The 12,454-nt window shown below is 36.5% G+C and overlaps 1 protein-coding gene across 1 annotated transcript; it reads right to left on the minus strand.

Moving 5' to 3' along the window:
• Nucleotides 1-2,983: 2,983 nt before the first annotated feature.
• LOC137959859 (uncharacterized) lies at nt 2,984-4,827 on the minus strand. Its single transcript, XM_068807259.1, has one exon. It carries the CDS (start codon nt 4,738-4,740, stop codon nt 3,187-3,189), a length of 1,554 nt encoding a protein of 517 aa, XP_068663360.1. The 5' UTR covers nt 4,741-4,827; the 3' UTR covers nt 2,984-3,186.
• Between the last annotated feature and the right edge of the window lie 7,627 nt (nt 4,828-12,454).

Here is a 12,454-nt window from a genome sequence, read left to right on the forward strand (position 1 = left end):
GTCAATCTTCCTTTGGAGGACTCTGAGGGTGCTTCACTGTTGGTTGATGTTTAATTAACCTTGGAGTAAGGTAGTTTGCCATATAGGTTCCAATAATTTTCAACTAGATGGTTGTTGAGCCTACAAAAGGTTCACTTCCTTTGTTGACCACCAGTGTTAGAGGTTGGAGCATTCCCACCTCTACTTCTTCCATTGTTAGATGTCTTTACACCTCTTCCTTTACCTCTACTAGAATCATTGATTCATCTCCATTGGGAGACAGCTGAGTTTTTCACTTATTTTGGATGATTGTTGGCTCCTTAATTGGAATCCGTACCATGGTTGCACATACATTATTAAAAGAAGATTTTGTACTATAACTAAGTACTTGTGACTTTGCAACATCCAAGTAGGGTAGATTAACAGGACATATCGCGGAGACCAAGTCTTCCCTCTGCTTTTCTTGTGTGACAACATCAAGTGCATATGGTTGTATAACCTTCCACTCTTATAGAAGACCTCTGAATCTGACAAAGTACTCATGAAGATTGTCTTTACACTTTGTATTGCACATCTCCTGACAAATGTCATAAATCTTTTATAGATTGTTAGAGGTAGAATATAATTCAAAACCAGTGTTCCAAATTGTTTTAATTGTCTCTAGGTGCACCACATTGTTTACCACAAGTTCCTTCATACTATTAATCAACCAGATAATAACTAGAGTATCTTCCCTCAACCACTTACGGTAAGAAGGATGATCCACATGCATAGGTGGTTGAGTTATATGCTCTACAAGGTCTGTAGTAATCAGAAAATATTTCACACATTGGGACCAAGACAAGTAATTATTCAAGCCTTTAAGTGAAATTGAAGTAATCCTTAAGGGACCACCTTTGCTGAAATAAGCATAGGCAAGAGGAAGAAGTATTTGCCAATTTAGGCATTATGACTTATTAAAGAACTTTTTTTTTTTAGAAAACCTACACCTAGGTTAACTTAGAAGGAAATAGGACAATAAATTATCAAAACTAACAAATATTTGAAGCTATGAAATGCAAAATTATCTAATGTCAAGTGATCAAATTCAGCAAGTAACAAACAAGGAAACCAGCCAATAGGTCACACAAGTATGACTCTTTTTTCGAATTTTTGTTGTTGTTTGAGATTCTAAACCAGAATTTTAATCACTCAATAATCAATGGTGATTAAAAAAATGAACTAGGTACTAGTAAGAAAGTAATCACAAACGAACTAGAACTAGTGATTACTTTCCAAAATTATTCTTCAAACCCTAACGTAATTGAGCATCTACTCTTTCAACAAACCAGAATTTAAGGAGAGCTTCAAAAGACTTTTAGCATCCCTAAGGAGGATTTTTTTGCATAAAAAATAGATCAAACAAAAGAGTGAAGGAAGTCCATGCACATGACAAAAACGGTGATTCCAGCCATTCAATATGAAGAAAAAAAAATGAATTTTGAGTAGGATAATTAGGCTTGAGTAAAAACAACATTGTTAATGTGAAACATAAGGTGAAATTTATCTGATTAAGGAGCAAACTTGCTGAATTAATTTTAGCCTTTTGCTCACATTCAAAACTAGCCAAACTCTTTGTTGCTTGAAGGCTGAGTTGAGTTTCTTTTCCATTAAACTTTCATAACTTGATCAACTTTACTATAAACCCTAGAATTTCAGCTCTAATACCATGTTGAATTCTAGTGTTTAATCCATGGATAACTTGGTTTGAGAAGAAGAAAAAGGAAGAAGAGAAGATCAGATGAGAAAGAGAAGACAATAGCACAAGTTGAAGAGAGAAACTTTAGGGGTTAAGGGAAAGAGTGAGTTTTGAGCTCCTCGCCCTGTCTTTCTTATTTATATAGGTGGGTCATGGATGCTCTAATACATAAGAATAAAAAAGAATACTTAAACTAACCACTAATTACCGCTTATGCCACACAATCTCATAACCATATAAAATACCACTCAAACCACTTCAACAAGCACAAAGTTGGGGTCTTCTCTAATGAAGCATGAAGCACCTCTGAGCACATTCCTTGCCAGCTTGGGTGTTGTAGCCCATCTCTTTCCTTTTTTCTACCTATATCCTTCTAGATAAGAAAGAAAAAGAACCACAAAAAAAGTATCTTTTCTTCTTCCTCACTCTTGCCACACCCAGAAAGAGTAAAAGCTACCCACTTGGAGAATGCTGGCACAGAACACCAGCAAATGCTTTCTGTTTTGCTTTTTGCTTCTCAAATATAAGGTTAAAAGGAACAGAACAAATTCGGCTAAAGAATTTCAAGTTTCACCCAACTTGAGTACTACTCAAAATCCCATTTGCTTACATCCCAATATGGATTTTGAGCTGCCTGATAGTTTCTCTCTCAGGATATTGCTTACTGTGGAATGTGAACTCATAAATCATTCCATCAAGAACAGTTCTTCCTTCCAATAGACTAAACCACACTGCCAGCAGAAGGGTTCTGCAACCAGCATTTACGAAACAAGTTATAGACCTCACCAACATAGGATGAAAATTGTCTTTCTCTAAAATAAAAAAACAGAAAATAAGACTCAGTTCCTTAACGAAATCACCATAGGCAATGCCGTTAAAAAAATCACTGCAACTAGTTTTAACTCATCACCATACCAAATGCCAAGGCTACCTGCCAACAAGTAGTTAATTCAATATGAAACCCAGACCAACCTCAAAACCTTCTCCAAGCCTTCTCTGGCCTTTTTAGAAAACCTACTAAAACTATGCTGTGCTTCAAAGTGATCTAAAATCTAGTGGAACATTGTAAAACCAGATAAATTAGGCATTACAGTATTCCATTTTTTCCTCGTCTCAAAAAGGAAAAAGAAGAAACTCACTTTTTTCATCAGACTGCAAATTGTGCATACAGTCAAACTCACAAAACTGACGTAAACAGAGTGCTTGCCACATCAACGTTTAGACACATAAAAGAACACCAAAGACTAATATTGCAAGTGTAAAGCAGAGTAAACAAGTTAATACTCTTTAAAAAAATCAAAAGAAAGCATATAAAATTCCTGGATATCCTACAATGCAACACATCAAGGTCATCTTTTAGTATCAAACATTTGCTCCAGGCAAATTGAAAATAGAGGCAATTGTCATCATCCATAGAGTAGAACAAAGCACATTGCTCAAACCTAAGACAGAAAACATACTAGGCAAATCTATGTATCAGCAGGATCAGACCCTTTTGTCCCAAAGGGATCATGTGTAGGTCCCACATCCTGCCCAATGTGGCGCTGCACAAGTTTCTGAAAATCAGCCATAACCTTGTGCTCACGCTTTGATTTCTCCTCATAATTAAACATAGCCAATGCACGCTTATCCTCGGCACTATAAACCTGGTTCTCCTTACGGATACGAATTGCGTTCATCCTTTGATGCCTACTTCCACTCATGACATAACCAAGAGTCTCAAATTTCTGAATCTCTTCTGCCGATAGACCAACCTCTCCTCTACGAGGTATACGCTTCCCCTGTTGCACATACTGAGCAATTGCATCTCCCTCTCCTGGTCGAAGTGCACCACCATAACTGATATGTCCCTCAGCCCTTGGCAGAGGCACAGGCCCAACTAATGGTTCATCATCTAAAGCAGGTTTCTTTTGCGATTCCATCATTTCTTTAAACATGAGAACCTCCGTGCTGATCTCAGGTATCCTAATCTCGTCTGCATTTGCATCCATTTTTATATCAGCATCGGAAACTGAAATCTCATGATCATTCTTTTTTTTCTGGCTTCTAGTTGATTTTTTTCTCTTCTTTGTTCTTTCATAATCCGATGATTCGCCAGATGAGTAGTCTGAGCTTTCAGTGTTTGTGCGTGTGCTTTCATCCGAACTTCCACCCTTGCTGCGCCTCTTTCTCATACCCTGTTTAGTGCTCCTTCTAGTAGCTCGGCTGTTCTTTTCTCGGTAACTTCTTTTAGAATCTTCTTCTTCACTTGAGCTTTCCAAAGAGCTGTATTCCTGATCAGAAACACTGCTGTCACCGGATCTCCTCGAACGTGACGATGTTCTCCTCGTTCGCCTGATTGCTCTCTTTTTCTTCATTTTCCTGGGGGGAGAGTTATCAGCCTCCGATTCAGATGGGGATCTGGATGTTTCACTGGACAAACGCCTCTCTGATTCGTCCGATGCAGAAGGGCTATCTCTAGAATTACTCTTGTTTTCTCCATCGGACAGTGAATCTGTATCTTCTTTCAGATCATCAGAGGGCTCGAATAACTCGCGTTCATCGTGCGGAGGGCTCGGAGTTGCGTTCCAAATACAGTTCTTGAGACTCTTTCTCAATTTCTGGCGTTTGTGCCGGCGGCATTCTTCGTAATGCAGACCTTTCAGTTCCTCGGCGTCTTCCGAATCCGAATGTCGTCCGCCATTCCTGTCAAGGTATGGAGCCCTACGGTCTCTAGCGTCGTAGCGGGGGCGCCGTGTTTCGAACCTAGGGCTTGAGAATCCATCATCATAGGCACGACGGCGGTCGAGCTCCAACGAGTGATTCCTGTAACAATTCTGACGACGACGATTGTCTTCAGCATCGGAGGATGAACCACCACGATCGGAGGATGAGTAACGAGGAGAAGAACCCTTACGTCTTTCCGGTGTATGAGAACTGTTTCGATAGTCGGGGCGTCGGTGTCTTGCAGGGTACTCTACCGTCGAGGCTATCCGAGACCTCCGATAATCACCGTTTTCGAACTCCCTGTCTTCGCTTCCCATTCTCGGATAGGGAAAAAATGAGCGGGACAATGATTCTCCACTCCGCGCAGTTTATGCCCACGCAGAGCACTGACTATGCGCCCGCCACATTCTGCAAACCAAGATGCAGGGCAGGACCTCGACGACCTTTATGTGAAATCACTAGCCCTGGATGGAAATATATATCAAATAGCCCCGACTGGATTCTGGTCTCCTTAAAATCAAGCTAGTAAACTTGTTGATCAAAAAATTGGATTCTGGTCTATTTAAAATCAAGCCAGTGGTTTTAAACTTGTTGACTATTGTGTGATGTGTGGTATTGAGCTATGTTTAACGATCTAAGGAGATTAGTCATTAATCATAATCAAAATCATAATTCGAATATCCAATTTATCTTTAGCGATAGTCCCATGCTATCGGCATGATCATAGTTATTGATTAGCGTTGATCGAATTTCCATGTCTATAGAAGTCCCCATTCAAGGCATTGTCTATTAGTCAAATGGACAAAACTTGAAGCAATCCCTTGTTTTTTTTTTTTTGGACACATCTTCTGTCTTCCATCTCAGGCCCACAAAGGTACGATAAAGCTGTCTTGAATTAAACCACGCCAATCTTGACTCTTGATTTTGATATCCTAGCATTTCTTTATAATTTTTTTATCGGTTCCAATGTCTTGGTTGAATGTTTTGGGACCAGTTGTCTAGATCAAGAAAAGTGTCTACTCTTGTTAATCGAGTCTCATGCCTAAACCATCAATGTATCCAAAATAAAGTGGGCTTGGGTGGCGGTTTTAACTTGTGAGAGTATGAAACTAGGACTTGACTAGCTTTCATAACTATGACTTGGATCTTGAAGGCCAATTAGCGAAGAACCAGTCATCTGATGAAATTGTTAAGAAGTTGAAGCATATTAGAAGTAGGCCCAAGGTAATCTTTCACCTTATCTAATCTACTACCCTTAAAAATTAAAGTCCAAGTTCTCATTCAAACTAAAACTTGATAAACACATAAGCCATTTAAACTCTCCACTTGGCCATTTACATAAAACCCTAACTTTATCAACTTCTCACTTATTAGTTGAGGGACCCAAATTCTAGGCAACCATCGTGTCAATCACGATCGATGTGTTTTGAATGTCTTCTTTTTTGAAGCTCAATTGTCCACAATTCAAGCTTTCATGTATGGTCATGAGAAAAGTGAAAAAGAGTATTTACACGAGTCTCCCTTTGCTAAAGAAAAGTTGATCCTTAAACACCGAAGCATTAATATTTGTATTTCAAGTGACCCCCCCTCCAACAAAATCATGTACCTTCAACATGATTATTTCTTACACAATGTAGGCTCCCAACATGTTGAATTTCTCACACAATGACTTTGATTGGTTTTGAATGGCTGGTTGAGTCGTTGATGCCATGGGTACAAGGTTGTTGTGCTTGAATCATTTGAGGTTACCAGTGCACTAATTAGCAAATCTAGTTATTTAGAAAAAATAGATTTTTCTTTTGAGGTTAAGCTCTCTATCTTTCTCTTTTGTTCTTTTCTTGTTTGAACTTGTGGTTGAAGAGATCTTCAATCGTCATGGGGCCATTTGATGGTCTAGCGACCACAAAACATTTTTTTTAGCTTCTTTTCTCTTCCTTGATAGCTATGTTCACTTATAAGGCATCGTAGTCCAAAACAAAGTCTTCAAGTACTTGTGGAACTGCATATTCTGGTAAATCAGTGCGCCATGGAGCTCATTGTTTCAATAGAATCACAGTGAGAGACCAATGAAAACTTCATTTTCCTTTGGTCTTGTTCTTCAATTGGTTTATCCACTAGAAGGTTATCAGTCGAACATCTATCTCCCTCATCCAACATGTCTATTGTTCGAAAATCCATATTTTGTTGTGATGTTCTTTCTCAATTACTTTATTTTTATTTGAAGCGTCTGGGTATTCGAAAAAGAGTCTCTCGTCACCATAGACCACAAGAAGAGCCATCTAATTTGTATGTGCATCAAAGATCACCTACCAACTTATAATCTATGGATTTGGAACAATCTTGTTAGTTCAAAAGCGACCCTTTCCAGCAATTCTTGTACTACTTAAGGAAACTTGTATAAAAATGTGATCATCTCAGCCTTGGTTTATGTAACCTTCTTGTTTTTTTAAATAAGTACTTAGGATTAGTTCAACCAATGAAGCAATTTCTTATTTTGATTTTGTGTAGAATATGGATATTTTCTTCTCTAAGCCACCAGTCCCTAAAACTCCATGACCTAGTTGAACGTTGATAGTACAACTTGGTGGTAGCAATAAAGAACTCCACTATCAAACCTTCTAAAAATATGTGTTTGTCCCACAATGATGACATTGGACGTTCAAATTTAGGTAGTAATTAGTAAGGGGAAGAGGTTTTTGTATGTATTGTCTGTGATCGGGTATATGTCGGGCATCTATTCAAAGCCTTGGCTACTCTAAGGATGAACTAGAAGGAGAATGTTGTGAGCCTATTTGTGATACTTCATCAAAAGTTTTGACTAAAAAAGAGGAAGGTATGAACTAGATGCTTGATGAATTACTTACTTATGAGTTTAGTAGAACAAAATAGACCTTTTTGTTGGTCTTTAGAGTAGAACATCAACTCAGCTATTTTTAAGGAAAAATGAATAAAGGAAAGTGAGGTCAAGTACTTATTTGAACCTTGATGAAGAGATTTTGAAACCAACAATCTATGTAGCTTAGATAGTCATGAGCAATGGATCATGGAATCTTAGAGTGTATGCTTTGATACCATGTCAAATTCTAGGGTTACATAAATATTTTAGTGTCTTTTTTACTTTGGTATGTGTGTGAGAAGGTGAGGAGAAAAGAAGTGAAGGTATGAAGAAGAGAAGAAGAAAATAGTTGAGTTTAAAGAGTTGAGGAGGAAGAGAGAGGAGACAAAGGAGAGAATACGTGGAAGGGAAAATTAGGTTATTATCCCCCACGACCTTGTATCACTCTAATTAATACCTTCTTGTGTTTTATAATTACAAATATACCCCTTATCATGGGCTAAAATTGAGAATAAGATAAAGTTAGAACTATAAACTAATTACATCTATGCCCTTGTCTCTTCTATTTTTCAACACCACACTTGATTTTTTTATTTATTGAAGAGCAATGGTGGACGAATTATACAATTCGATAGAGATAACCCCAAAGGCATGATGAACAAAGTCAGGGTCAGCCAAAGACGAAGTGTTCCCAATGTCAAACTTGGACAAATTATGAAATCTGATAGTGGTGATTCTACGGGCACCATGAACAGGACTGTAATCAACCTAAGATGAAGCATTCCCAAGAGTGGTCATAAAAAAGTTATATAATCCAATAGTGGTGACCATATAGTTGCCCATGAATAGAACCCTAGTCATCTAAAGATGAAGCCTTCCCAAGAGTGGTGACACATTATACAATCTGAGTACAATGAGCCTCTATTTATAATAGAGGAAACATGTAGAATCTAATTAAAAATTAAACTACCATTATTCTAATTGCACCCAAAGTCTAACACTTAAAGACAAATCCTAGTATAATTAAATAACTAAATATAAATAGAAGATTGAAATAAGTAAACCACTTTTTAACTAAAATGCTTCTACGAGACATCCTCCCATGACACTTTTGTAAGACTCTATCATATTAATTATTGTTCTATGAGACTCATGTAAGACTCTCATATACCTACTCTTCAACATTCCCCCTCAAGTTGGAGTTTATAACTTCGGCTTGCAAAAAAAAAAAAATTTATCTTCAATCTTCTTTTGCTGAAAAATTCTTTATAGATGCAAGGTTTTTATTTTTTGTTCTCCCCCTTTCTTGAATATTTTGGTCACACAAAAATTATCACAACATGTAGAATAAAATACATCTTTCTTGCACTTCTTCTTCTTCTCCCCCTCAATCTAGGGATAAAAAGACATGGAGACAACATGGACAAAACATAATATGGGAAAAGAAAATCACTCATAGCCATCGACAAAGCTCCATACACCAGACAAAATGGCTATCATCTGAAACACACTTTGTTCAATTTTAAAGGCAAAAAAATGCCCCAATTTTAGGGCACAACAAAAAGACTACTCAATTTTAAGTGTAGCTCAAACACAAAGCACCTATTGGGTGAAGAATAAAAGACTTGACTCGAGTTGGATGTTGGGCGCACTCCTATGCTTTTTAAGCAGTGGGTCTAGGCATTGCTCATAAATGATAAAAAAAAAAGATGATAAATTGAAGAAGTACTGGAGAAAAACAACTTAAATCAGAAGAAGGTGACTATGCAAAACTCATACTTCAAAATGAATATAGAGCGTGACCTTTTTTTAAAATAAAAAAAACTAGTTTAACCAAGTATGACTTCAAGGAAAAAGTTATGAATATAATTATAATTTTTGGAGATGATAATGCGGAAGATACACAACCAAATAACAAATATTCAAAAAATTGAAAACAACATCCAAACAGGATAAAACATACCTTGAACAAGCACATCTTGGAGTGATAAAATCTGACCAAAACTCTTTGATTGAAGAGAAATTTGCTTTAAAAACTATGACTCGAAAAAACACTCAATTCATGTCAATGCATAGAGAGGAAATAGGAGAGAAAATAAAAAAATGAAAGACTTTTTAAAATGAAAGATATATCCCAAAATATAAAATACAAAAAATTGAAAACAACATACAAGAAGGATATCACATACCTTAAATAAGCACATCATGGAGTGATTTAGTCTGACTAAAACTCTCTGATAGAAGAGAATTTGCCTAAACAACTAGGACTCTAGGAGAAAAGGAAACTCAATTGACGTCAATGCATGGAGAGGTAATAGGAGAGAAAATAATAAAATAAAAATATTTTTAGCAGAACTGACCTTTGGTACTTCTGGTATATCTCCCGATATATAGCTCAAAATCATAAATTGTTTGTTTTTAAAAAACTAGTCTCAAAGTTATTTAATTTTGATACCCAATATGACAAAAAAAAATTGAATCAGTTATGACCACTTAATTTGTTTTATTATGTAGCATGACTCTTGTTGAGTCCCATGAAAATATCTCCTTACATATGGATCAAATTGACATGAAAGTTGCTCCTTCTGAAACTAGACTTCAATAACTTTCATTAAAGTATAATATATCTTCATGAAATATAATCTTTTGAGAGAAAGAATCTCATAGATTTTTTGCACTTTGTAATCTGGTCAAACTGAGTACTCCTTATTTGGTCAACGTGACCATTGACTTTGTCGTTATTGATATCTCCCTTTAAAAAACTCAATTTGAGAATTGGTTTGATAGGTTATAAAATAGACTTGTAGATATTTCTTTTAAAATGTGATTCTCCATATAAAGTTTCATTCTTGATATCATAAAACACTTAAAATTTGAAGTTTTCTACTACTACTACTTGAACCTCTCCTGTTGTCTAACCTTTGCTTCTTTAAATGTTGATTTTTCTTTGTAAAAAACTCTGATTGACAAAATTCATTTTGCGTTAAAAAACATACTTAAAGATATTTTTGTTAATATATAATTTTCAATAAGAAAAGTTCAGCATAGAGATGTGAATGCCAAGGAAATAATGGATATAAGGACAAGAAAGGAAGAAAAAGGTATAATATAAACCTAAATTACTAGAGACAATAAATTGAAAAAGGGATCACATTATCTCTATGGGTTGATTGAGTCAACTCATAGAACCTTTTTTGATACCATATTAATTGTTGATTTCTACGACCAACACATAAACTCAAGAGAACTCAAGGGAATGAGAGAAGAGAGGAACTCTAGCTCTTGGGAGAGACTTGAATAGGGTTATGGACTTTTTCTAACCTTCCCTCTTAAGCTTTATTTATAGATACTAAAAATATCAATATTATAAGTATACTCTTCACCCTAGTAAGAGTGAAAAAGAGACAAAAATCATAAACTAATTACATTAATGACACTCCAACTTATTCATTTTTTCCAACACTCCTCCTCAAGCTAGGAGGTAATGGTAGTGATCCCAGCTTATCTCCTCCATCATGGTGTTTCAAAGATAAGTACGAAACCAGACACATACTCTCAAAAGGAAGATATGGGTGATAAAACATAAGTCGAAACCAACCTCAAAGGATTTTGAACAAAAATAATGATAATAATCACTAAAATGGGTAATGCCTGTCATTCACAATACGACAATAAAAAAACCCAAGGGTACCAATAAAAAGTCTCAATGAATTTTAATATACTCATATATATATATATAAAGGACCAACCATAGCAATGCACAAAAAATGGTTGGGCAAAAGGGGTAAAAGAGAGTCAAATAAAGGATAGGAGTAGAAAGGCTACCAAATAATAAAAGGTAACAAGGAATCAAAAGGAAGATAAGATAAAGAAGTTGGGGCCATCATGTGCTTTATTTTCTGAAGTAATTCAAATTCTTCATCATATGAACTAAAGGAGACAATAATCAGCAAATAATGAACCCAAGGCAGGTAACTATGGAGTTCTTCTTCAATAATAATGTCTCAATCAAAGAGACATAATAATAGATACGGTAATGAGCCAAGGCCCAAAAGAAATAAAATTTGGTTAATTATCTTCGTATATAGCTAGAATCTTGAGATTTTCTATGAGACTTATCACCAAATATTTCTAATAATCATACAAACCCAAAAAAAATCAACCAAAAAATTATAATAAAAAAATTGATCTTAAAAAACCTTTTTTTATTATTATGTTCACCCAATTGCCCCTAGTTTTACATTTGAATTTTACAAAAAAAAATATCGCATTTGATTTTTTTAATGACTATAATTTAAGTTAAAACATGGACGTACATGGACGTCGAACCCTTAAAAATCTGGTATTACAAGGCAGCGGCAGCATACCAGATAATTGTCTTATCATTTTTCCTGAGCCCGGCGTCGCTCTTGAGTCCAAGTGGCTCACCATTCTTGGGACAGCTCAGGAGATCTCAGATTTGCCCCGTCGAATGACAGATCCATGTCGTTGGGTTCAAAGGCTTCAAACGACAAAACTTCATCGTCCATCCAGTGACATCAAAATGAAAAAGGATGATTTGCTAAAAAAACAAGACCAGAAATGTATGAAGCTTTTCTGTGGGGACTGGATAAGCCCATTTTGCAAGTGGACGAATGTGGAAAGAAGGAAGCCTGGACTCGGACTCTGAAAGCTCCGGTCTCTTTCCCACTCCCTTCGGACCACAGGCACATACATGTCTTTTCATGGGAAGTTCTCGCAGCCGCCCCTACGCCTTGTGGCAAACGGCATCGTTTCATTTCACAGATTTCCCATCTTGGAAGAACCAAGTCATGGTCCCCGGCTTAGCGGTCCGAGGGCTGTTGATTTTCGAAGTTTCAGAAAATCTCAACACTTGAAACGCAATCTCATTTCCGATATAAAGTTCTTGCTGCAATGATTTCAATTTTGCAGAACTTTGTCTAGACTGTGATCCGATAAATCATGGCACATGGTTTTCTGGGCAAAGCAGCACCAGGTATCTTCCAAAGCCTTTTTTGATAAGAAGGTATCTTCCAAAGCCTGATGGATTCATCGAACCAGATTGGATACAATAAACGTCTTATCCTGTCCTTAGTGCTAATAATATAACAAATCCAGAATAAATTACAAAAGCGCGGCGCCCGCCTAGTGGCCAACAGAATAGGAGCTCTGTTTTGGCTGGCAAGTGTCATGGC

The sequence above is a fragment of the Aristolochia californica genome, unplaced genomic scaffold (genome assembly GCF_029961685.1).
Source record: "Aristolochia californica isolate CCGP_79_NKW_82.1479 unplaced genomic scaffold, dmAriCali1.0.hap1 SCAF_3, whole genome shotgun sequence".
In the NCBI taxonomy this organism is placed as follows: Eukaryota; Viridiplantae; Streptophyta; class Magnoliopsida; order Piperales; family Aristolochiaceae; genus Aristolochia; species Aristolochia californica.

Coding starts and splice junctions, on each gene's coding strand:
- LOC137959859 (XM_068807259.1), bottom strand. CDS start 4,740: ATGGGAAGCGAAGACAGGGAGTTCGAAAACGGTGATTATCGGAGGTCT.